We start from the raw sequence: 27198 nt of genomic DNA, 5'->3' as shown, positions 1-27198 counted from the left end.
TAGAGGGAGGCTGGAGCTACAGGTCCAGCACCAACCCCCTGCCAGTAGAGTGGGGCTGGAGCTACAGGTCCAGCACCAACCCCCTGTCAGTAGAGGGGGGCTGGAGCTACAGGTTCAGCACCAACCCCCCTGCCAGTAGAGGTGGGCTGGAGCTACAGGTCCAGCACCAACCCCCTGCCAGTAGAGGTGGGCTGGAGCTACAGGTCCAGCACCAACCCCCTGCCAGTAGAGGGGGGGCTGGAGCTACAGGTTCAGCACCAACCCTCTGCCAGTAGAGGTGGGATGGAGCTACAGGTCCAGCACCAACCCCCTGCCTGTAGAGGGGGGCTGGAGCTACAGGTCCATCACTTACTCCCTGCCAGTAGAGAGGGGCTGGAGCTACAGGTCCAGCACCAATCCCCTATCAGTAGAGTGGGGGCTGGAGCTACTGGTCCAGCACCATCCCCCTGCCAGTAGAGGGGGCTGGAGCTACAGGTCCATCACCAACACCTTGCCAGTAGAGGGTGGCTGGAGCTACAGGTCCAGCACCATCCTCCCCCCCCCCTGCCAGTAGAGGGGGGCTGGAGCTACAGGTCCAGCACCAATCCCCTGCCAGGAGAGGGGGCGCTGGAGCTACAGGTCCAGCACCAACCCCCTGCCAGAAGAGGGGGGCTGGAGCTACAGGTCCAGCACCAACCCCCTGCCAGTTGAGGTGGGATGGAGCTACAGGTCCAGCACCAACCCCCTGCCAGTAGAGGGGGGCCAGGAACTACAGGTCCAGCACCAACCTCCTGCCAGTAGAGGGGGGTCTGGAGCTATAGGTCCAGCACCAACCCCCTACCAGTAGAGGGGGGTCTGGAGCTACAGGTCCTGCACCAATCCCCTGCCCGTAGAGGGGGGCTGGAGCTACAGGTCCAGCACCAACCCCCCCCCCCCTGCCAGTAGAGGGGGGGGGGGTGGAGCTACAGGTTCAGCACCAACCCCCTGCCATTAGAGGGAGGCTAGAGCTACAGGTCCAGCACCAACCCCTGCTAGTAGAGGGAGGCTGGAGCTACAGTCCAGCACCAACCCCCTGTCTGTAGAGGGAGGCTTGAGCTACAGTCCAGCACCAACCCCCTGCCAGTAGAGGGAGGCTGGAGCTACAGGTCCAGCACCAACCCCCTGCCAGTAGAGGGAGGCTGGAGCTACAGGTCCAGCACCAACCCCCTGCCAGTAGAGTGGGGCTGGAGCTTCAGGTCCAGCACCAACCCCCTGCCAGTAGAGGGGGGCTGGAGCTACAGGTTCAGCACCAACCCCCTGCCAGTAGAGGTGGGCTGGAGCTACAGGTCCAGCACCAACCCCCTGCCAGTAGAGGTGGGCTGGAGCTACAGGTCCAGCACCAACCCCCTGCCAGTAGAGGGGGGGCTGGAGTTACAGGTTCACCACCAACCCTCTGCCAGTAGAGGTGGGATGGAGCTACAGGTCCAGCACCAACCCCCTGCCTGTAGAGGGGGGGCTGGAGCTACAGGTCCAGCACTAACCCCCTGCCAGTAGAGGGGGGCTGGAGCTACTAGTCCAGCACCAATTCCCTGTCAGTAGAGTGGGGGCTGGAGCTACAGGTCCAGCACCATCCCCCTGCCAGTAGAGGGGGCTGGAGCTACAGGTCCATCACCAACACCTTGCCAGTAGAGGGGGGCTGGAGCTACAGGTCCAGCACCAACCCCCTGCCAGTAGAGGGGAGTCCAGCACCAACCCCTGCCAGTAGAAGAGGTCTGGGGCTACAGGTCCAGCACCATCCTCCCCCCCCCTGCCAGTAGAGGGGGGCTGGAGCTACAGGTCCAGCACCAATCCCCTGCCAGGAGAGGGGGCGCTGGAGCTCCAGGTCTAGCACCAACCCCCTGCCAGTAGAGGGGGGCTGGAGCTACAGGTCCAGCACCAACCCCTGCTAGTAGATGGAGGCTGGAGCTACAGTCCAGCACCAACCCCCTGCCTGTAGAGGGAGGCTTGAGCTACAGTCCAGCACCAACCTCCTGCCAGTAGAGGGAGGCTGGAGCTACAGGTCCAGCACCAACCCCCTGCCAGTAGAGGGAGGCTGGAGCTACAGGTCCAGTACCAACCCCCTGCTAGTAGAGGGGGGCTGTAGCTACAGGTTCAGCACCAACCCCCTGCCAGTAGAGGTGGGATGGAGCTACAGGTCCAGAACCAACCCCCTGCCAGTAGAGGGGGGCTGGAGCTACAGGTCCAGCACCAACCCCCTGCCAGTAGAGGAGGGGCTGGAGCTACTGGTCCAGCACCAATCCCCTGCCAGTAGAGGGGAAGCTGGAGCTACTGGTCCAGCACCATCCCCCTGTCAGTAGAGGGGGGGCTGGAGCTACAGGTCCAGCACCAATCCCCTGCCAGTAGAGGGGGGCTGAAGCTACAGGTCCAACACCAACCCCCTGCCAGTAGAGGGGGCACTGGAGCTACTGGTCCAGCACCAACCCCTTGCCAGTAAAGAGGGCTGGAGCTACAGGTCCAGAATCAACCCCCTGCCAGTAGAGGGGGCACTGGAGCTACTGGTCCAGCACCAACCCCCTGCCAGTAGAGGGGGCTGGAGCTACAGGTCCAGAATCAACCCCGTGCCAGTAGAGTGGGGTGAAGCTACAGGTCCAGCATCAACCCCCTGCTAGTAGAGGGGGGTTGGAGCTACAGGTCCAGCATCAACCCCCTGCCATTAGAGGGGGGCTGAAGCTACAGGTCCAACACCAACCCCCTGTCAGTAGAGGGGGGGTGGAGCTACAGGTCCAGCATCAACCCTCTGCCAGTAGAGGGGGGCTGAAGCTACAGGTCCAACACCAACCCCCTGCCAGTAGAGGGGGGGGGGCTGGAGCTACAGGTCCAGATTCAACCCCCTGCCAGTAGAGGTGGGCTGGAGCTATAGGTCCAGCACCAACCCCATGCCAATAGAGGTGGGCTGGAGCTACAGGCCCAGAACCACACCCCTGGCAGTAGAGACGGGGGGGGGGGCTCTGGAGCTGCTGGTCCAACACCAACCCCCTGCCAGTAGAGGGAGGCTGGAGCTACAGGTCCAGCACCAACCCCCTGCCAGTAGAGGTGGGATGGAGCTACAGGTGCAGCACTAACCCCCTGCCAGTAGAGGGGGCCAGGAACTACAGGTCCAGCACCAACCCCCTGCCAGTAGAGGGGGGCTGGAGCTTCAGGACCATCACGAACCCCTTGCCAGTAGAGGGGGAGGGGGCTGGAGCTACAGGTCCAGCACCAACCCCCTGATAGTAGAGGGGGGGCTGGATCTACAGGTCCAGCACCAACCCCCTGCCAGTAGAGGGGGCTGGAGCTACAGGTCCAGCACCAACCCCCTGCCAGTTAAGGTGGGCTGGAGCTACAGGTCCAGCACCAACCCCCTGCCAGTAGAGGGGGGGCTGGATCTACAGTTCCAGCACCAAACCCCTGCCAGTAGAGGGGGGCTGGAGCTACAGGTCCAGCACCAACCCCCTGCCAGTAGAAGGGGCCAGGAACTACAGGTCCAGCACCAACCCCCTTCCAGTAGAGGGGGGCCAGGAACTACAGGTCCAGCACCAACCCCCTGCCAGTAGAGGGGGGCTGGAGCTACTGGTCCAGCACCAACCCCCTGCCAATAGAGGTGGTATGGAGTTACAGGTCCAGCACCAACCCCCTCCAAGTAGAGGGGGGGGGGGCTGGATCTACAGGTCCAGCACCAACCTCCTGCCAGTAGAGGGGGGCTGGAGCTACAGGTCCAGTACGGACCCCTTGCCAGTAGAGGGGTGTCTGGAGCTACAGGTCCAGCACCAACCCCCTGCCAGTAGAGGTGGGATGAAGCTACAGGTCCAGCACCAACCCCCTGCCAGTAGAGGGGGGTCTGGAACTACAGGTCCTGCACCAATCCCCTGCCAGTAGAGGGGGGCTGGAGCTACAGGTCCAGCACCAACCCCCTGCCAGTAGAGGGGGGCTGGAGCTACAGGTCCAGCACCAACCCCTTCCAGTAGAGGTGGGCTGGAGCTACAGGTCTTGAACCAACCCCCTGCCAGTAGAGGGGGGCTGGAGCTACAGTCCAGCACCAACCCCCTGCCAGTAGAGGGAGGCTGGAGCTACAGGTCCAGCACCAACCCCCTGCCAGTAGAGGGAGGCTGGAGCTACAGGTCCAGCACCAACCCCTGCTAGTAGAGGGAGGCTGGAGCTGCAGTCCAGCACCAACCCCCTGCCTGTAGAGGGAGGCTTGAGCTACAGTCCAGCACCAACCCCCTGCCAGTAGAGGGAGGCTGGAGCTACAGGTCCAGCACCAACCCCCTGCCAGTAGAGGGAGGCTGGAGCTACAGGTCCAGTACCAACCCCCTGCCAGTAGAGGGGGGCTGGAGCTACAGGTTCAGCACCAACCCCCTGCCAGTAGAGGTGGGATGGAGCTACAGGTCCAGCACCAACCCCCTGCCAGTAGAGGGGGGCTGGAGCTACAGGTCCAGCACCAACCCCCTGCCAGTAGAGGGGGGCTGAAGCTACAGGTCCAGCACCAACCCCCTGCCAGTAGAGGGGGGCTGGAGCTACAGGTCCAGCATCAACCCCCTGCCAGTAGCGGGGGCACTGGAGCTACTAGTTCAGCACCAACCCCCTGCCAGTAGAGGGGGCTGGAGCTACAGGTCCAGAATCAACCCCCTGCCAGTAGAGGGGGGCTGAAGCTACAGGTCCAACACCAACCCCCTGCCAGTAGAGGGGGCTGGAGCTACAGTTCCAGAATCAACCCACTGCCAGTAGAGGGGGGCTGAAGCTACAGGTCCAACACCAACCCCTTGCCAGTAAAGGGGGCTGGAGCTACAGGTCCAGAATCAACACCCTGCCAGTAGAGGGGGGCACTGGAGCTACTGGTCCAGCACCAACCCCCTGCCAGTAGAGGGGGGTGGAGCTACAGGTCCAGCATCAACCCCCTGCCAGTAGAGGGGGGTTGGAGCTACAGGTCGAGCATCAACCCCCTGCCAGTAGAGGGGGGCTGAGGCTACAGGTCCAACACCAACCCCCTGCCAGTAGAGGGGGGGGGGCTGGAGCTACAGGTACAGATTCAACCCCCTGCCAGTAGAGGTGGGCTGGAGCTATAGGTCCAGCACCAACCCCATGCCAGTAGAGGTGGGCTGGAGCTACAGGCCCAGAACCACACCCCTGGCAGTAGAGACGGAGGGGGGGGGGGGGCTCTGGAGCTACTGGTCCAACACCAACCCCCTGCCAGTAGAGGGAGGCTGGAGCTACAGGTCTAGCACCAACCCCCTGCCAGTAGAGGGAGGCTGGAGCTACAGGTCCGGCACCAACCCCCTGCCAGTAGAGGGAGGCTGGAGCTACAGGTCCAGCACCAACCCCCTGCCAGTAGAGGTGGGAAGGAGCTACAGGTCCAGCACCAACCCCCTGCCAGTAGAGGGGGCCAGGAACTACAGGTCCAGCACCAACCCCCTGCCAGTAGAGGAAGGCTGGAGCTACAGGTCCAGCACGAAACCCTGCCAGTAGAGGTGGGCTGGAGCTACATGTCCAACACCAACCCCCTGCCAGTAGAGGGGGGTCTGGAGCTACAGGACCAGCACGAACCCCTTGCCAGCAGAGGGGGAGGGGGCTGGAGCTACAGGTCCAGCACCAACCCCCTGCCAGTAGAGGGGGGGCTGGATCTACAGTTCCAGCACCAACCCCCTGCCAGTAGAGGGGGGCTGGATCTACAGTTCCAGCACCAACCCCTTGCCAGTAGAGGGGGGCTTGAGCTACAGGTCCAGCACCAAACCCCTGCCAGTAGAGGGGGGCTGGACCTACAGGTCCAGCACCAACCCCCTGCCAGTTAAGGTGGGCTGGAGCTACAGGTCCAGCACCAACCCCCTAGCAGTAGAGGTGGGCTGGAGCTACAGGTCCAGCACCAACCCCCTGCCAGTAGAGGGAGGGCTGGAGCAACAGGTCCAGCACCAACCCCCCCCCCTGCCAGTAGAGGGGGGGGGGGTTGGAGCTATAGGTTCAGCACCAACCCCCTGCCATTAGAGGGAGGCTAGAGCTACAGTCCAGCACCAACCCCCTGCCTGTAGAGGGAGGCTTGAGCTACAGTCCAGCACCAACCCCCTGCCAGTAGAGGGAGGCTGGAGCTACAGGTCCAGCACCAACCCCCTGCCAGTAGAGGGAGGCTGGAGCTACAGGTCCAGCACCAACCCCCTGCCAGTAGAGGGGGGCTGGAGCTACAGGTCCAGCACCAACCCCCTGCCAGTAGAGGGGGGCTGGAGCTACAGGTTCAGCACCAACCCCCTGCCAGTAGAGGTGGGCTGGAGCTACAGGTCCAGCACCAATCCCCTGCCAGTAGAGGGGGGGCTGGAGCTACAGGTTCAGCACCAACCCTCTGCCAGTAGAGGTGGGATGGAGCTACAGGTCCAGCACCAACCCCCTGCCTGTAGAGGGGGGCTGGAGCTACAGGTCCAGCACTAACCCCCTGCCAGTAGAGGGGGTGCTCGAGCTACAGGTCCAGCACCATCCTCCCCCCCCCCCTGCCAGTAGAGGGGGGCTGGAGCTACAGGTGCAGCACCAATCCCCTGCCAGGAGAGGGGGCGCTGGAGCTACAGGTCCAGCACCAACCCCCTGCCAGTAGAGGTGGGATGGAGCTACAGGTCCAGCACCAACCCCCTACCAGTAGAGGGGGGCCAGGAACTACAGGTCCAGCACCAACCCCCTGCCAGTAGAGGGGGGCCATGAACTACAGGTCCAGCACCAACCTCCTGCCAGTAGAGGGGGGCTGGAGCTACAGGTCCAGCACGGACCCCTTGCCAGTAGAGGGGGGGCTGGAGCTACAGGTCCAGCACCAACCCCCTGCCAGTAGAGAGGGGTCTGGAGCTACAGGTCCTGCACCAATCCCCTGCCAGTAGAGGGGGGCTGGAGCTACAGGTCCAGCACCAACCCCCTGCCAGTAGAGGGGGGTTGGAGCTACAGGTCCAGCACCAACCCCTTCCAGTAGAGGTGGGCTGGAGCTACAGGTCTTGAACCAACCCCCTGCCAGTAGAGGGGGGCTGGAGCTACAGGTCCAGCACCAACCCCTGCTAGTAGAGGGAGGCTGGAGCTACAGTCCAGCACCAACCCCCTGCCTGTAGAGGGAGGCTTGAGCTACAGTCCAGCACCAACCCCCTGCCAGTAGAGGGAGGCTGGAGCTACAGGTCCAGCACCAACCCCCTGCCAGTAGAGGGAGGCTGGAGCTACAGGTCCAGTACCAACCCCCTGCCAGTAGAGGGGGGGGGGGCTGGAACTACAGGTCCAGCACCAACCCTCTGCCAGTAGAGGTGGGCTGGAGCTACAGGTCCAGCATCAAACCCCAGCCAGTAGCGGGGGCACTGGAGCTACTGGTTCAGCAGCAACCCCCTGCCAGTAGAGGTGGGATGGAGCTACAGGTCCAACACCAACCCCCTGCCAGTAGCGGGGGCACTGGAGCTACTGGTTCAGCAGCAACGCCCTGCCAGTAGAGTGGGGCTGTAGCTACAGGTCCAACACCAACCCCCTGCCAGTAGAGGGGGGGGGGGTTGCAGCTACAGGTCCAGAACCAACCCCCTGCCAGTAGAGGGGGGGGCTGGAGCTACAGGTCCAGATTCAACCCCCTGCCAGTAGAGGTGGGCTGGAGCTATAGGTCCAGCACCAACCCCATGCCAGTAGAGGTGGGCTGGAGCTACAGGTCCAGCATCAAACCCCAGCCAGTAGCGGGGGCACTGGAGCTACTGGTTCAGCACCAACCCCCTGCCAGTAGAGGTGGGATGGAGCTACAGGTCCAGCACCAACCCCCTGCCAGTAGAGGGGCTGGAGCTACAGGTCCAGAATCAACCCTCTGTCATTAGAGGGGGGCTGGAGCTACAGGTCCAGCATCAACCCTCTGCCAGTAGAGGGGGGCTGAAGCTACAGGTCCAACACCAACCCCCTGCCAGTAGAGGCGGCACTGGAGCTACTGGTCCAGCACCAACCCCCTGCCAGTAGAGGGGGCTGGAGCTACAGGTCCAGAATCAACCCCCTGCCAGTAGAGGGTGGCTGGAGCTACAGGTCCAGCATCAACCCTCTGCCAGTAGAGGGGGGCTGGAGCTACAGGTTCAGCACGGACCCCTTGCCAGTAGAGGGGGGGCTGGAGCTACAGGTCCAGCACCAACCCCCTGCCAGTAGAGGGGGGTCTGGAGCTACAGGTCCTGCACCAATCCCCTGCCAGTAGAGGGGGGCTGGAGCTACAGGTCCAGCACCAACCCCCTGCCAGTAGAGGGGGGCTGGAGCTACAGGTCCAGCACCAACCCCTTCCAGTAGAGGTGGGCTGGAGCTACAGGTCTTGAACCAACCCCCTGCCAGTAGAGGGGGGCTGGAGCTACAGGTCCAGCACCAACCCCTGCTAGTAGAGGGAGGCTGGAGCTACAGTCCAGCACCAACCCCTTGCCTGTAGAGGGAGGCTTGAGCTACAGTCCAGCACCAACCCCCTGCCAGTAGAGGGGGGCTGGAGCTACAGGTCCAGCACCAACCCCCTGCCAGTAGAGGGGGGGCTGGAGCTACAGGTCCAGCACCAATCCCCTGCCAGTAGAGGGGAAGCTGGAGCTACTGGTCCAGCACCATCCCCCTGCCAGTAGAGGGAGCTGGAGCTACAGGTCCAGCATCAAACCCCAGCCAGTAGCGGGGGCTGGAGCTACAGGTCCAGCATCAACCCCCTGCCAGTAGAGGGGGGCTGGAGCTACTGGTTCAGCACCAACCCCCTGCCAGTAGAGGGGGGCTGGAGCTACAGGTCCAGCACCAACCCCCTGCCAGTAGAGGGGGCTGGAGCTACAGGTCCAGAATCAACCCTCTGTCATTAGAGGGGGGCTGGAGCTACAGGTCCAGCATCAACCCTCTGCCAGTAGAGGCGGCACTGGAGCTACTGCTCCAGCACCAACCCTCTGCCAGTAGAGGGGGGCTGAAGCTACAGGTCCAGAATCAACCACCTGCCAGTAGAGGGGGCACTGGAGCTACTGGTTCAGCACCAACCCCCTGCCAGTAGAGGGGGCACTGGAGCTACTGGTCCAGCACCAACCCCCTGCCAGTAGAGGGGGCTGGAGCTACAGGTCCAGAATCAACCCCCTGCCAGTAGAGGGGGGTGGAGCTACAGGTCCAGCATCAACCCCCTGCCAGTAGAGGGGGGCTGAAGCTACATGTCCAACACCAACCCCCTGCCAGTAGAGGGGGGGGGGTTGCAGCTACAGGTCCAGAACCAACCCTCTGCCAGTAGAGGGGGGGGGGCTGGAGCTACAGGTCCAGATTCAACCCCCTGCCAGTAGAGGTGGGCTGGAGCTATAGGTCCAGCACCAACCCCATGCCAGTAGAGGTGGGCTGGAGCTACAGGCCCAGAACCACACCCCTGGCAGTAGAGACGGGGGGGGGGGGCTCTGGAGCTACTGGTCCAACACCAACCCCCTGCCAGTAGAGGGAGGCTGGAGCTACAGGTCCAGCACCAACCCCCTGCCAGTAGAGGTGGGATGGAGCTACAGGTCCAGCACCAACCCTCTGCCAGTAGAGGGGGCCAGGACCTACAGGTCCAGCACCAACCCCCTGCCAGTAGAGGGGGGCTGGAGCTACAGGTCCAGCATGAAACCCTGCCAGTAGAGGTGGGCTGGAGCTACAGGTCCAGCACCAACCCTCTGCCAGTAGAGGGGGGTCTGGAGCTACAGGTCCTGCAACAATCCCCTGCCAGTAGAGGGGGGCTGGAGCTACATGTCCAACACCAACCCTCTGCCAGTAGAGGGGGGTCTGGAGCTACAGGTCCTGCAACAATCCCCTGCCAGTAGAGGGGGGCTGGAGCTACAGGTCCAGCACCAACCCCCTGCCAGTAGAGGGGGGCTGGAGCTACAGGTCCAGCACCAAGCCCTTCCAGTAGAGGTGGGCTGGATCTACAGGTCTTGAACCAACCCCCTGCCAGTAGAGGGGGTCTGGAGCTACAGGTCCAGCACCAACCCCTGCTAGTAGAGGGAGGCTGGAGCTACAGTCCAGCACCAACCCCCTGCCTGTAGAGGGAGGCTTGAGCTACAGTCCAGCACCAACCCCCTGCCAGTAGAGGGAGGCTGGAGCTACAGGTCCAGCACCAACCCCCTGCCAGTAGAGGGAGGCTGGAGCTACAGGTCCAGTACCAACCCCCTGCCAGTAGAGGGGGGCTGGAGCTACAGGTTCAGCACCAACCCCCTGCCAGTAGAGGTGGGATGGAGCTACAGGACCAGCACCAACCTCCTACCAGTAGAGGGGGGCTGGAGCTACAGGTCCAGCACCAACCCCCTGCCAGTAGAGGGGGGGCTGGAGCTACAGGTCCAGCACCAATCCCCTGCCAGTAGAGGGGAAGCTGGAGCTACAGGTCCAGCACCAACCCCCTGCCAGTAGAGGGAGGCTGGAGCTACAGGTCCAGCACCAACCCCCTGCCAGTAGAGGGGGGCTGGAGCTACAGGTCCAGCACCAACCCCCTGCCAGTAGAGGGGGGCTGGAGCTACAGGTTCAGCACCAACCCCCTGCCAGTAGAGGTGGGCTGGAGCTACAGGTCCAGCACCAATCCCCTGCCAGTAGAGGGGGGGCTGGAGCTACAGGTTCAGCACCAACCCTCTGCCAGTAGAGGTGGGATGGAGCTACAGGTCCAGCACCAACCCCCTGCCTGTAGAGGGGGGCTGGAGCTACAGGTCCAGCACTAACCCCCTGCCAGTAGAGGGGGTGCTCGAGCTACAGGTCCAGCACCATCCTCCCCCCCCCCCCCCTGCCAGTAGAGGGGGGCTGGAGCTACAGGTGCAGCACCAATCCCCTGCCAGGAGAGGGGGCGCTGGAGCTACAGGTCCAGCACCAACCCCCTGCCAGTAGAGGTGGGATGGAGCTACAGGTCCAGCACCAACCCCCTACCAGTAGAGGGGGGCCAGGAACTACAGGTCCAGCACCAACCCCCTGCCAGTAGAGGGGGGCCATGAACTACAGGTCCAGCACCAACCTCCTGCCAGTAGAGGGGGGCTGGAGCTACAGGTCCAGCACGGACCCCTTGCCAGTAGAGGGGGGGCTGGAGCTACAGGTGCAGCACCAACCCCCTGCCAGTAGAGAGGGGTCTGGAGCTACAGGTCCTGCACCAATCCCCTGCCAGTAGAGGGGGGCTGGAGCTACAGGTCCAGCACCAACCCCCTGCCAGTAGAGGGGGGTTGGAGCTACAGGTCCAGCACCAACCCCTTCCAGTAGAGGTGGGCTGGAGCTACAGGTCTTGAACCAACCCCCTGCCAGTAGAGGGGGGCTGGAGCTACAGGTCCAGCACCAACCCCTGCTAGTAGAGGGAGGCTGGAGCTACAGTCCAGCACCAACCCCCTGCCTGTAGAGGGAGGCTTGAGCTACAGTCCAGCACCAACCCCCTGCCAGTAGAGGGAGGCTGGAGCTACAGGTCCAGCACCAACCCCCTGCCAGTAGAGGGAGGCTGGAGCTACAGGTCCAGTACCAACCCCCTGCCAGTAGAGGGGGGGGGGGGGGGCTGGAACTACAGGTCCAGCACCAACCCTCTGCCAGTAGAGGTGGGTTGGAGCTACAGGTCCAGCATCAAACCCCAGCCAGTAGCGGGGGCACTGGAGCTACTGGTTCAGCAGCAACCCCCTGCCAGTAGAGGTGGGATGGAGCTACAGGTCCAACACCAACCCCCTGCCAGTAGCGGGGGCACTGGAGCTACTGGTTCAGCAGCAACCCCCTGCCAGTAGAGTGGGGCTGTAGCTACAGGTCCAACACCAACCCCCTGCCAGTAGAGGGGGGGGGGGGTTGCAGCTACAGGTCCAGAACCAACCCCCTGCCAGTAGAGGGGGGGGCTGGAGCTACAGGTCCAGATTCAACCCCCTGCCAGTAGAGGTGGGCTGGAGCTATAGGTCCAGCACCAACCCCATGCCAGTAGAGGTGGGCTGGAGCTACAGGTCCAGCATCAAACCCCAGCCAGTAGCGGGGGCACTGGAGCTACTGGTTCAGCACCAACCCCCTGCCAGTAGAGGTGGGATGGAGCTACAGGTCCAGCACCAACCCCCTGCCAGTAGAGGGGCTGGAGCTACAGGTCCAGAATCAACCCTCTGTCATTAGAGGGGGGCTGGAGCTACAGGTCCAGCATCAACCCTCTGCCAGTAGAGGGGGGCTGAAGCTACAGGTCCAACACCAACCCCCTGCCAGTAGAGGCGGCACTGGAGCTACTGGTCCAGCACCAACCCCCTGCCAGTAGAGGGGGCTGGAGCTACAGGTCCAGAATCAACCCCCTGCCAGTAGAGGGTGGCTGGAGCTACAGGTCCAGCATCAACCCTCTGCCAGTAGAGGGGGGCTGGAGCTACAGGTTCAGCACGGACCCCTTGCCAGTAGAGGGGGGGCTGGAGCTACAGGTCCAGCACCAACCCCCTGCCAGTAGAGGGGGGTCTGGAGCTACAGGTCCTGCACCAATCCCCTGCCAGTAGAGGGGGGCTGGAGCTACAGGTCCAGCACCAACCCCCTGCCAGTAGAGGGGGGCTGGAGCTACAGGTCCAGCACCAACCCCTTCCAGTAGAGGTGGGCTGGAGCTACAGGTCTTGAACCAACCCCCTGCCAGTAGAGGGGGGCTGGAGCTACAGGTCCAGCACCAACCCCTGCTAGTAGAGGGAGGCTGGAGCTACAGTCCAGCACCAACCCCTTGCCTGTAGAGGGAGGCTTGAGCTACAGTCCAGCACCAACCCCCTGCCAGTAGAGGGGGGCTGGAGCTACAGGTCCAGCACCAACCCCCTGCCAGTAGAGGGGGGGCTGGAGCTACAGGTCCAGCACCAATCCCCTGCCAGTAGAGGGGAAGCTGGAGCTACTGGTCCAGCACCATCCCCCTGCCAGTAGAGGGAGCTGGAGCTACAGGTCCAGCATCAAACCCCAGCCAGTAGCGGGGGCTGGAGCTACAGGTCCAGCATCAACCCCCTGCCAGTAGAGGGGGGCTGGAGCTACTGGTTCAGCACCAACCCCCTGCCAGTAGAGGGGGGCTGGAGCTACAGGTCCAGCACCAACCCCCTGCCAGTAGAGGGGGCTGGAGCTACAGGTCCAGAATCAACCCTCTGTCATTAGATGGGGGCTGGAGCTACAGGTCCAGCATCAACCCTCTGCCAGTAGAGGCGGCACTGGAGCTACTGCTCCAGCACCAACCCTCTGCCAGTAGAGGGGGGCTGAAGCTACAGGTCCAGAATCAACCCCCTGCCAGTAGAGGGGGCACTGGAGCTACTGGTTCAGCACCAACCCCCTGCCAGTAGAGGGGGCACTGGAGCTACTGGTCCAGCACCAACCCCCTGCCAGTAGAGGGGGCTGGAGCTACAGGTCCAGAATCAACCCCCTGCCAGTAGAGGGGGGTGGAGCTACAGGTCCAGCATCAACCCCCTGCCAGTAGAGGGGGGCTGAAGCTACATGTCCAACACCAACCCCCTGCCAGTAGAGGGGGGGGGGTTGCAGCTACAGGTCCAGAACCAACCCTCTGCCAGTAGAGGGGGGGGGCTGGAGCTACAGGTCCAGATTCAACCCCCTGCCAGTAGAGGTGGGCTGGAGCTATAGGTCCAGCACCAACCCCATGCCAGTAGAGGTGGGCTGGAGCTACAGGCCCAGAACCACACCCCTGGCAGTAGAGACGGGGGGGGGGGGGGCTCTGGAGCTACTGGTCCAACACCAACCCCCTGCCAGTAGAGGGAGGCTGGAGCTACAGGTCCAGCACCAACCCCCTGCCAGTAGAGGTGGGATGGAGCTACAGGTCCAGCACCAACCCTCTGCCAGTAGAGGGGGCCAGGAACTACAGGTCCAGCACCAACCCCCTGCCAGTAGAGGGGGGCTGGAGCTACAGGTCCAGCATGAAACCCTGCCAGTAGAGGTGGGCTGGAGCTACAGGTCCAGCACCAACCCTCTGCCAGTAGAGGGGGGTCTGGAGCTACAGGTCCTGCAACAATCCCCTGCCAGTAGAGGGGGGCTGGAGCTACATGTCCAACACCAACCCTCTGCCAGTAGAGGGGGGTCTGGAGCTACAGGTCCTGCAACAATCCCCTGCCAGTAGAGGGGGGCTGGAGCTACAGGTCCAGCACCAACCCCCTGCCAGTAGAGGGGGGCTGGAGCTACAGGTCCAGCACCAAGCCCTTCCAGTAGAGGTGGGCTGGATCTACAGGTCTTGAACCAACCCCCTGCCAGTAGAGGGGGTCTGGAGCTACAGGTCCAGCACCAACCCCTGCTAGTAGAGGGAGGCTGGAGCTACAGTCCAGCACCAACCCCCTGCCTGTAGAGGGAGGCTTGAGCTACAGTCCAGCACCAACCCCCTGCCAGTAGAGGGAGGCTGGAGCTACAGGTCCAGCACCAACCCCCTGCCAGTAGAGGGAGGCTGGAGCTACAGGTCCAGTACCAACCCCCTGCCAGTAGAGGGGGGCTGGAGCTACAGGTTCAGCACCAACCCCCTGCCAGTAGAGGTGGGATGGAGCTACAGGACCAGCACCAACCTCCTACCAGTAGAGGGGGGCTGGAGCTACAGGTCCAGCACCAACCCCCTGCCAGTAGAGGGGGGGCTGGAGCTACAGGTCCAGCACCAATCCCCTGCCAGTAGAGGGGAAGCTGGAGCTACAGGTCCAGCACCATCCCCCTGCCAGTAGAGGGGGCTGGAGCTACAGGTCCAGCACCAACCCCCTGCCAGTAGAGGAAGGCTGGAGCTACAGGTCCAGCACCAAACCCCTGCCAGTAGCGGGGGCACTGGAGCTACTGGTTCAGCACCAACCCCCTGCCAGTAGAGGGGGCTGGAGCTACAGGTCCAGAATCAACCCTCTGTCATTAGAGGGGGGCTGGAGCTACAGGTCCAGCATCAACCCTCTACCAGTAGAGGAGGGCTGGAGCTACTGGTCCAACACCAACCCCCTGCCAGTAGAGGGGGGCTGGAGCTACTGGTCCAGCACGATCCCCCTGCCAATAGAGGTGGGATGGAGCTACAGGTCCAGCACTAACCCCCTGCCAGTAGAGGGGGCTGGAGCTACAGGTCCAGCACCAACCCCCTGCCAGTAGAGGTGGGATGGAGCTACAGGTCCAGCACCAACCCCCTGCCTGTAGAGGGGGGCTGGAGCTACAGGTCCAGCACCAACCCCCTGCCAGTAGAGGGGAGCTGGAGCTACAGGTCCAGCACCAACCCCCCTGCCAGTAGAGGAAGGCTGGAGCTACAGGTCCAGCACCAAACCCCTGCCAGTAGAGGGGGGCTGGAGCTACAGGTCCATCACCAACACCTTGCCAGTAGAGGGGGGGCTAGAGCTACTGGTCCAGCACCATCCCCCTGCCAGTAGGGGGGGCTGGATCTACAGGTCCATCACCAACACCTTGCCAGTAGAGGGAGGCTAGAGCTACAGGTCCAGCACCAACCCCTGCTAGTAGAGGGAGGCTGGAGCTACAGTCCAGCACCAACCCCCTGCCTGTAGAGGGAGGCTGGAGCTACAGGTCCAGCACCAACCCCCTGCCAGTAGAGGGGAGCTGGAGCTACAGGTCCAGCACCAACCCCCCTGCCAGTAGAGGAAGGCTGGAGCTACTGGTTCAGCACCAACCCCCTGCCAGTAGAGGTGAGGTGGAGCTACTGGTCCAGCACCAACCCCCTGCCAGTAGAGGGGGGCTGGAGCTACAGGTCCAGCACCAACCCCCTGCCAGTAGAGTTGGCGCTGGGGCTACTGGTCCAGCACCAACCCCCTGCCAGTAGAGGTGAGGTGGAGCTACAGGTCCAGCACCAACCCCCTGCCAGTAGAGGGGGGCTGGAGCTACAGGTCCAGCACCAACCCCCCCCCCCCCTGCCAGTAGAGGGGGGGGGGGCTGGAGCTACAGTTTCAGCAGCAACAACCTGCCAGTAGAGGGGGGCTGGGCTACAGGTCCAGCACCAACCCCCTGCCAGTAGAGGGGGGGGGGCTGGAGCTACTGGTCCAACACCAACCCCCTGCCAGTAGGGGTGGTATGGAGCTACTGGTCCAACACCAACCCCCTGCCAGTAGAGGGAGGCTGGAGCTACAGGTCCAGCACCATCCCCCTGCCAGTAGAGGGGGCTGGAGCTACAGGTCCAGAACCAACCCTCTGCCAGTAGAGGGGGGCTGGAGCTACAGGTTCAGCACCAACCCCCTGCCAGTATAGGGGGGGGGGCTGGAGCTACTGGTCCAACACCAACCCCCTGCCAGTAGAGGTGGTATGGAGCTACTGGTCCAACACCAACCCCCTGCCAGTAGAGGGGGAGCTGGAGCTACAGGTCCAGAACCAACCCTCTGCCAGTAGAGGGGGCTGGAGCTACAGGTCCAGCATCAACCCCCTGCCAGTAGAGGGGGGCTGAAGCTACATGTCCAACACCAACCCCCTGCCAGTAGAGGGGGGGGGGTGGAGCTACTGGTTTAGCATCAACCCCCTGCCAGTAGAGTGGGGCTGTACTACAGGTCCAACACCAACCCCCTGCCAGTAGAGGGGGGGGTTGCAGCTACAGGTCCAGAACCAACCCCCTGCCAGTAGAGGGGGGGGGGGCTGGAGCTACAGGTCCAGATTCAACCCCCTGCCAGTAGAGGTGGGCTGGAGCTATAGTTCCAGCACCAACCCCCTGCCAGTAGAGGTGGGCTGGAGCTATAGGTCCAGCACCAACCCCATGCCAGTAGAGGTGGGCTGGAGCTACAGGCCCAGAACCACACCCCTGGCAGTAGAGACGGGGGGGGGGGCTGGAGCTACAGGTTCAGCACCAACCCCCTGCCAGTATAGGGGGGGGGGGGCTGGAGCTACTGGTCCAACACCAACCCCCTGCCAGTAGAGGGGGGGCTGGAGCTACAGGTCCAGAACCAACCCTCTGCCAGTAGAGGGGGCTGGAGCTACAGGTCCAGAACCATCCCTCTGCCAGTAGAGGGGGGCTGGAGCTACAGGTTCAGAACCAACCCCCTGCCAGTAGAGGTGGGCTGAATCTACAAGTTCAGCACCAACCCCCTGCCAGTAGAAGGGGGGGGGCTGGAGTTACATGTCCACCACCAACCCCCTGCCAGTAGAGGGGGGGTTGGAGCTACAGGTCCAGCATCAACCCCCTGCCAGTAGAGGGGGGCTGGAGCTACAGGTCCAGCACCAACCCCCTGCCAGTAGAGGGGGGGGGGCTGGAACTACTTTTCCAGCACCAAACCCCCTGCCAGTAGAGGGGGGGTTGGAGCTACAGGTCCAGCATCAACCCCCTGCCAGTAGAGGGGGGCTGGAGCTACAGGTCCAGCACCAAACCCCCTGCCAGTAGAGAGGGGCTGGAGATACAGGTCTAGCACCAACCCCCTGCCAGTAGAGGGAGGCTAGAGCTACAGGTCCAGCACCAACCCCCTGCCAGTAGAGGGGAGCTGGAGCTACAGTCCAGCACCAACCCCCTGCCAGTTGAGGGGGGCTGGAGCTACAGGTCCAGCACCAACCCCCTGCCAGTAGAGGGAGGCTAGAGCTACAGGTCCAACACCAACCCCCTGCCAGTAGAGGGGGGCTGGAGCTACAGGTCCAGCACCAACCTGCTGCCAGTAGAGGGGGTGCTGGAGCTACAGGTCCAACACCAACCCCCTGCCTGTAGAGGGGGCTGGAGCTACAGGTCCAGCACCAACCCCCTGCCAGTAGAGGGGGCTGGAGCTACAGGTCTAAAATAACGGGACTGACACTGACCACAGGTGATAATGGGACTGACACTGACCACAGGTGATAATGGAGCTGTCACTGACCACAGGTGATAATGGGGCTGGCACTGACAACATGTGATAATGGGGCTGACACTGACCACAGGTGATAATGGGGCTGACACTGTCCACAGGTGATAATGGGGCTGACACTGACCACAATTGATAATGGGGCTGTCATTGACCACAGGTGATAATGGTGCTGACACTGTCCACAGGTGATAATGGGGCTGACACTGTCCACAGTTGATAATGGGGCTGACACTGTCCACAGGTGATAATGGGGCTGACACTGTCCACAGGTGATAATGGTGCTGACACTGACCACAGGTGATAATGGGGCTGACACTGTCCACAGGTGATAATGGGGCTGACACTGTCCACAGGTGATAAGACTGACCACAGGTGATAATGGGGCTGACACTGTCCACAGGTGATAATGGGGCTGACACTGACCACAATTGATAATGGGGCTGTCATTGACCACAGGTGATAATGGTGCTGACACTGTCCACAGGTGATAATGGGGCTGGCACTGTCCACAGGTGATAATGGGGCTGGCACTGACCACAGGTGATAATGGGGCTGACACTGTCCACAGGTTATAATGGGGCTGACACTGACCACAGGTGATAATGGGGCTGACACTGTCCACAGGTGATAAGACTGACCACAGGTTATAATGGGGCTGGCACTGACCACAGGTGATAATGGGGCTGACACTGTCCACAGGTGATAAGACTGACCACAGGTGATAATGGGGCTGACACTGTCCACAGGTTATAATGGGGCTGACACTGACCACAGGTTATAATGGGGCTGACACTGACCACAGGTGATAATGGGGCTGACACTGACCACAGGTGATAATGGGGCTGACACTGTCCACAGGTGATAAGACTGACCACAGGTGATAATGGGGCTGGCATTGACCACAGGTGATAACGGGGCTGACACTGACCACAGGTGATAAGACTGACCACAGGTGATAATGGGGCTGACACTGTCCACAGGTGATAATGGGGCTGACACTGACCACAGGTGATAATGGGGCTGACACTGTCCACAGGTTATAATGGGGCTGACACTGACCACAGGTGATAATGGGGCTGACACTGACCACAGGTGATAATGGGGCTGACACTGACCACAGGTGATAATGGGGCTGACACTGTCCACAGGTGATAAGACTGACCACAGGTGATAATGGGGCTGGCATTGACCACAGGTGATAACGGGGCTGACACTGACCACAGGTGATAATGGGGCTGACACTGTCCACAGGTGATAATGGGGCTGACACTGTCCACAGGTGATAAGACTGACCACAGGTGATAATGGGGCTGGCATTGACCACAGGTGATAATGGGGCTGACACTGACCACAGGTGATAATGGGGCTGACACTGACCACAGGTGATAATGGGGCTGACATTGTCCACAGGTGATAAGACTGACCACAGGTGATAATGGGGCTGACACTGACCACAGGTGATAATGGGGCTGACACTGACCACAGGTGATAATGGGGCTGACACTGACCACAGGTGATAATGGGGCTGACACTGTCCACAGGTGATAAGACTGACCACAGGTGATAATGGGGCTGGCATTGACCACAGGTGATAACGGGGCTGACACTGACCACAGGTGATAATGGGGCTGACACTGTCCACAGGTGATAAGACTGACCACAGGTGATAATGGGGCTGGCATTGACCACAGGTGATAATGGGGCTGACATTGACCACAGGTGATAATGGGACTGGCATTGACCACAGGTGATAATGGGGCTGACACTGACCACAGGTGATAATGGGGCTGACACTGACCACAGGTGATAACGGGGCTGACACTGACCACAGGTGATAATGGGGCTGACACTGTCCACAGGTTGGGGACCTCAGATTGAGGGAGCCCGTCAAGAGGCTGGTGGAGGCTGGCCGGGTGTTGGCCGTCCAGGAAGACCAAGATGGCCGCCGCTCCGCCAGGATAACTCTACAAGACGGACAGCTGTACCTCCACTCACTCCTGCGTCAGCCCACGCCCGCCCACGCCCACACCCTCCAGGTTACTTTATTACACCCACTAGTCTTACTGACATTACTGACTTACTGAGTTTTGATAACTAATATGATAACATTTTGTTATAAAGTTATCAGCATGATTTATTTGATTTCTCTGCAGGAGAGTGAGGTTGTGGGCATGCTGGAGCCGTCCTGCACCCTGGCGTTCCTTGACCTCGGGTGGGCGGGGTCAACAAGAGGGCGGGTCACCATCCGGCTGACCCCTGACACTCCGCTGGGCAGACAGTTTGTGTTGTTGTGTACGGGCCAGCGGGGCCACACCTACCGCAACACTAGACTGTTGGAGGTGTGGAACAAGGGTCATCGGGGGGAGTGTGTGGTGGGCGGAGACTACGAGAGTAATGATAGTTGTGGAGGAGCCCCACTGCTGCCTCACCTCCAGGGGCAGTACCGGGAGTCAGGCCAGGCAGGAGCTGTGTGGGCCAGGTATGTGCCGTGGGGTCCCAGGAGTGCCCAGTTCGTCATCATCACCAGGGACGACCAGGGTGATCATCAGTATTCAAATGTCTTCGGTGATGTGGTGAGTGGCCTGAATGTGGTGAAGGCAGCAGTCAACCACAGTAACATTACGCAGGTGACTGTGGTGGACTGTGGTGTTGTGCTGCCACTCTAGTTCACTGTACCACCACCATCACTACTGTGGTGTTGTGCTGCCACTCTAGTTCACTGTACCATCACCATCACTACTGTGGTGTTGTGCTGCCACTCTAGTTCACTGTACCATCACCATCACTACTGTGGTGTTGTGCTGCCACTCTAGTTCACTGTACCATCACTACTGTGGTGTTGTGCTGCCACTCTAGTTCACTGTACCATCACCATCACTACTGTGGTGTTGTGCTGCCACTGTAGTTCACTGTACCACCACCATCACTACTGTGGTGTTGTGCTGCCACTCTAGTTCACTGTACCACCACCATCACTACTGTGGTGTTGTGCTGCCACTCTAGTTCACTGTACCATGACCATCACTACTGTGGTGTTGTGCTGCCACTCTAGTTCACTGTACCATTACCATCACTACTGTGGTGTTGTGCTGCCACTCTCGTTCACTGTACCACCACCATCACTACTGTGGTGTTGTGCTGCCACTCTAGTTCACTGTACCACCACCATCACTACTGTGGTGTTGTGCTGCCACTCTAGTTCACTGTACCACCACCATCACTACTGTGGTGTTGTGCTGCCACTCTAGTTCACTGTACCACCACCATCACTACTGTGGTGTTGTGCTGCCACTCTAGTTCACTGTACCACCACCATCACTACTGTGGTGTTGTGCTGCCACTCTAGTACACTGTACCACCACCATCACTACTGTGGTGTTGTGCTGCCACTCTAGTTCACTGTACCACCACCATCACTACTGTGGTGTTGTGCTGCCACTCTAGTTCACTGTACCACCATCACCACCACCACTCCTGCATCACCCTGAACTGCGTATTTTGATGACAATGTAGTTTAAGGACAGACCTTTATCACTATATCATCATAACTTAACTATCTTTGGTATTTATACTTTGGTATCATATACCTGACAATCACGGCTGTATCACCATCAATGCTATATCTTCTCAGTACTGTAACCTATCATTGCTGTATCACTATAGCTTCACTATCACCTCTATATATCACCATCACCTCAGGACCCACACTTGGGGTCATATACTGACCATGTTAAGTAACAAATTGTTGGTGTCACCATATGACAGCTGTTGTCACTGTTATATCACCAACAGCTCACTATCACATAACACTATCACTGCTACACCAACATCATTTCACTTTCACCGCATTATCACCTCACACTGATACATTTCCTCCTTACATTCACTGTTATATCACTATCATTGCTACAGTACCACTACCGCACCATCACTACTATATCACTACCACTACTATACTACCATCACTATCACTGCTATTTCACTATCACTCGGGTGTGTTGTGATATTACCATACTGGTCCATGGTGTGTTGTGATATTACCATACTGGACCATGGTGTGTTGTGGTATTACCATACTGGACCATGGTGTGTTGTAATATTACCATACTGGACCATGGTGTGTTGTGATATTACCATACTGGTCCATGGTGTGTTGTGATATTACCATACTGGTCCATGGTGTGTTGTGATATTACCATACTGGTCCATGGTGTGTTGTGATATTACCATACTGGTCCATGGTGTGTTGTGATATTACCATACTGGTCCATGGTGTGTTGTGATATTACCATACTGGACCTTGGTGTGTTGTGATATTACCATACTGGTCCATGGTGTGTTGTGATATTACCATACTGGTCCATGGTGTGTTGTGGTATTACCATATGGGTGTGAGGTGGTGTTATGACCACACATACACCAGTATGATCATACTGTAGCTGGTGTATGATGTGCTCAAACTGTATAGTGATGTCTTGGCTGATTAGCCTAGTATCACAAATATTAATTTATGTAGTATTCTTTTTACGACAACACACTACTATTAAATGTGTATTGCCAATGTATTTCACATATATCTATGTATATTATATATCTGTACCATAAGTCCTTGCCATGTATTTGTGGATATATATTAGAAGTCTAGGGAATAGCAGTAGCCTAATGTCATGTAGCTTGAAAAACATCCGTATATACTTATATTATGGAATGTTACATAATGCTGTATAGGAAATATTATGTGAACTATGATAGAGAATGTATAAATTTAGGTCTCGGATGTATTACTGTCATGTATACTGTGTAATTTCCCTTTCATTATTGTTCATTGCATTGTTCTCTAACATTAAATTAGATCTTGGCATTGTGAGATGTATACCACATAAACATAGTTTTGATACACATGTATATATTTATACTTTATATTGTATTCATGTACACTTATGTATAATGGCTGGCGGGCAGACATCGTGAAATCTTCCCTTTACCCCTCCTCCCCTCTCCCGCCAGTGTTACCATGTCTTGTCAATATGAATTCTTTGTTCACATATTTTTATATCATGATATAATCTTTAATGTACTGAATTATTGATATGTATTATTATGTAAGGTTATGTATTATAGTCTTTATTTTGTTGATATATGAATTAGAAGTTCTTGATGGAGATATGTCTGTATATGAGCTTGAGATATTTGAAAGAGAGGAGTCAGCTGACTCATAGAGGTGGATACAGTGTCGCTCCCGGCCAGCATGGCTCTGGGCGGTCACTCTTTGATTTTCTTAGTCGAGCGCATGTGTTGCCGCTACGGTCCGGGTTTTGTGACCTTATTTGTGTCATTTGACTGCTAGGATATTTGTCATGTTGCAGTAATGTATACCATGGATCAATTCTACCATTGTGCATCCTTTATACCAGGTGATAGGTGCTGTTATATATCTTAGTGAGGTGGGTACCTGAGGATCTTAAGTGATGCCATTGTGCTGTATATGATATTGATTCCTCATACCTCATTTGTTAATGGTTGTGACACCACCACCACCCTGTATTGGTATTAGCAGCATAATAGGCGCTAGTGTCCCACTGCGCCATGATAGAGCCTGGCGTCAGCTAGTGCTGATTGTATGCAGTTTTGAGACCTGTTGATGATACCTGGTTGATACCTGGTTGATGGGGTTCTGGGAGTTCTTCTACTCCCCAAGCCCGGCTCGAGGCCAGACTTGACTTGTGAGAGTTTGGTCCACCGGGCTGTTACTTGGAGCGGCCCGCAGGCCCACATACCCACCACAGCCCGGTTGGTCCGGCACTCCTTGAAGGAAACAATCTAATTTCCTCTTGAAGATGTCCATGGTTATTTCTGTAATATTTCTGATGTTCGCTGGTAGGACGTTGAACAACCATGGTCCTCTGACGTTCATACAGTGTTCTCTGATTGTGCCCATGGCACCTCTGCTCTTCACTGGTTCTATTCTGCATTTTCTTCCATGTCGTTCACTCAAGTACGTTGTATTTCTACTGTGCAGATTTGGGACCTGTCCCTCCATGTGTATATTATTTGGTATCTCTCTCGTCTCCTTTCATGATCATGCCCAGCTTTGAAAAGCTGGATAAATCATTGAGTGTGAGTTTATAGATTGTATTCTTTGTTTTGTTATGTTAATGCCCAGTAAACTGGAATATTTTTTGTTAGCCTTTCACTCCCCTAGACACTTATTGATATTTGGCCAGGCTATGTTTTCCATTGATGCTGTGTACATATATATATATATATATATATATATATATATATATATATATATATATATATATATATATATATATATATATATATATACATATATATATATATATATATATATATATATATATACATATACATATATATATATATATATATATATATATATATATATATATATATATATACATATATATATATATATATATATATATATATATATATATATATATATATATATATATATATATATATATATATATAGATAGCTATAGAGATATATATATATATAGATATATAATATATAGATATAGATATATATAAATATATATATATATATATATATATATATATATGCGAACAAGCCTGAATGGTCCCCAGGACTATATGCGAATGAAAACTCACACCCCAGAAGTGACTCGAACCCATACTCCCAGAAGCAACGCAACTGGTAACTACAGGGCGCCTTAATCCGCTTGACCATCACGGCCGTCAAAAAGAAGTGATAGCCGAGGCTATTTGAGCCACTTCCCCGACGGCAACTCGGATGGTAATCTTGGGCATAGCATTTCACCAAATCACCTCATTCTTTGGGGCACACGTGAGGAACACAAATGCGAACAAGCCTGAATGGTCCCCAGGACTATATGCGAATGAAAACTCACACCCCAGAAGTGACTCGAACCCATACTCCCAGAAGCAACGCAACTGGTAACTACAGGGCGCCTTAATCCGCTTGACCATCACGGCCGTCAAAAAGAAGTGATAGCCGAGGCTATTTGAGCCACTTCCCCGACGGCAACTCGGATGGTAATCTTGGGCATAGCATTTCACCAAATCACCTCATTCTTTGGGGCACACGTGAGGAACACAAATGCGAACAAGCCTGAATGGTCCCCAGGACTATATGCGAATGAAAACTCACACCCCAGAAGTGACTCGAACCCATACTCCCAGAAGCAACGCAACTGGTAACTACAGGGCGCCTTAATCCGCTTGACCATCACGGCCGTCAAAAAGAAGTGATAGCCGAGGCTATTTGAGCCACTTCCCCGACGGCAACTCGGATGGTAATCTTGGGCATAGCATTTCACCAAATCACCTCATTCTTTGGGGCACACGTGAGGAACACAAATGCGAACAAGCCTGAATGGTCCCCAGGACTATATGCGAATGAAAACTCACACCCCAGAAGTGACTCGAACCCATACTCCCAGAAGCAACGCAACTGGTAACTACAGGGCGCCTTAATCCGCTTGACCATCACGGCCGTCAAAAAGAAGTGATAGCCGAGGCTATTTGAGCCACTTCCCCGACGGCAACTCGGATGGTAATCTTGGGCATAGCATTTCACCAAATCACCTCATTCTTTGGGGCACACGTGAGGAACACAAATGCGAACAAGCCTGAATGGTCCCCAGGACTATATGCGAATGAAAACTCACACCCCAGAAGTGACTCGAACCCATACTCCCAGAAGCAACGCAACTGGTAACTACAGGGCGCCTTAATCCGCTTGACCATCACGGCCGTCAAAAAGAAGTGATAGCCGAGGCTATTTGAGCCACTTCCCCGACAGCAACTCGGATGGTAATCTTGGGCATAGCATTTCACCAAATCACCTCATTCTTTGGGGCACACGTGAGGAACACAAATGCGAACAAGCCTGAATGGTCCCCAGGACTATATGCGAATGAAAACTCACACCCCAGAAGTGACTCGAACCCATACTCCCAGAAGCAACGCAACTGGTAACTACAGGGCGCCTTAATCCGTGATGACGGCCGTGATGGTCAAGCGGATTAAGGCGCCCTGTAGTTACCAGTTGCGTTGCTTCTGGGAGTATGGGTTCGAGTCACTTCTGGGGTGTGAGTTTTCATTCGCATATAGTCCTGGGGACCATTCAGGCTTGTTCGCATTTGTGTTCCTCACGTGTGCCCCAAAGAATGAGGTGATTTGGTGAAATGCTATGCCCAAGATTACCATCCGAGTTGCCGTCGGGGAAGTGGCTCAAATAGCCTCGGCTATCACTTCTTTTTGACGGCCGTGATGGTCAAGCGGATTAAGGCGCCCTGTAGTTACCAGTTGCGTTGCTTCTGGGAGTATGGGTTCGAGTCACTTCTGGGGTGTGAGTTTTCATTCGCATATAGTCCTGGGGACCATTCAGGCTTGTTCGCATTTGTGTTCCTCACGTGTGCCCCAAAGAATGAGGTGATTTGGTGAAATGCTATGCCCAAGATTACCATCCGAGTTGCCGTCGGGGAAGTGGCTCAAATAGCCTCGGCTATCACTTCTTTTTGACGGCCGTGATGGTCAAGCGGATTAAGGCGCCCTGTAGTTACCAGTTGCGTTGCTTCTGGGAGTATGGGTTCGAGTCACTTCTGGGGTGTGAGTTTTCATTCGCATATAGTCCTGGGGACCATTCAGGCTTGTTCGCATTTGTGTTCCTCACGTGTGCCCCAAAGAATGAGGTGATTTGGTGAAATGCTATGCCCAAGATTACCATCCGAGTTGCCGTCGGGGAAGTGGCTCAAATAGCCTCGGCTATCACTTCTTTTTGACGGCCGTGATGGTCAAGCGGATTAAGGCGCCCTGTAGTTACCAGTTGCGTTGCTTCTGGGAGTATGGGTTCGAGTCACTTCTGGGGTGTGAGTTTTCATTCGCATATAGTCCTGGGGACCATTCAGGCTTGTTCGCATTTGTGTTCCTCACGTGTGCCCCAAAGAATGAGGTGATTTGGTGAAATGCTATGCCCAAGATTACCATCCGAGTTGCCGTCGGGGAAGTGGCTCAAATAGCCTCGGCTATCACTTCTTTTTGACGGCCGTGATGGTCAAGCGGATTAAGGCGCCCTGTAGTTACCAGTTGCGTTGCTTCTGGGAGTATGGGTTCGAGTCACTTCTGGGGTGTGAGTTTTCATTCATATATATATATATATATATTTTATTAAATATGACCGAAAAAGTAAGATTAATAATTCTAACACGAATTTTCTCAATCCTTCGTACATTATGCTTCACTATTGGAGGTAAATCAAAAATCACTTCTCCAAAATTCATTTTTATTTCTAGTCTGACGCGACACGGGCGCGTTTCGTAAAACTTATTACATTTTCAAAGACTTCACAAATACACAACTGATTAGAACTTGCGTTTCCCTGGTTTTATATCTACATTTGAGTGAGGTGGGAAGGGTGATGTGGCATTACATTTGAGTAAGGTGGGAAGGATGATGTGGCATTAGAGGATATTAATAGGGTATTAAAAGTATCAACACAAGACAGAACACGAAACAATGGATATTGAATAGAAGTGTTTGTAGAAAGCCTATT

General features: G+C 57.0%; 1 protein-coding gene across 2 annotated transcripts in view; it reads left to right on the top strand.

Annotated features, from left to right (window-relative positions):
* LOC138372433 (uncharacterized) overlaps positions 1-27198 on the top strand; it is a 289657-nt gene that overhangs the window by 58354 nt on the left and 204105 nt on the right. Inside the window, exons 5-6 of one of the 2 annotated variants that reach the window (XM_069337918.1) lie at positions 19493-19669; positions 19787-23813. The exons of the other annotated variant lie outside the window; for it this stretch is intronic. Of the exons in view, the coding sequence (XP_069194019.1) occupies positions 19493-19669; positions 19787-20299 (690 nt within the window). The 3' untranslated portion in view covers positions 20300-23813. Of the gene's footprint in view, positions 1-19492; positions 19670-19786; positions 23814-27198 lie in introns of those variants that run through there. 2 annotated transcript variants of the gene reach the window in all.

This window comes from Procambarus clarkii, chromosome 38 (genome assembly GCF_040958095.1).
Source record: "Procambarus clarkii isolate CNS0578487 chromosome 38, FALCON_Pclarkii_2.0, whole genome shotgun sequence".
NCBI classification, from domain to species: domain Eukaryota; kingdom Metazoa; phylum Arthropoda; class Malacostraca; order Decapoda; family Cambaridae; genus Procambarus; species Procambarus clarkii.
This window is presented reverse-complemented; position numbering and strand designations above follow the sequence as displayed.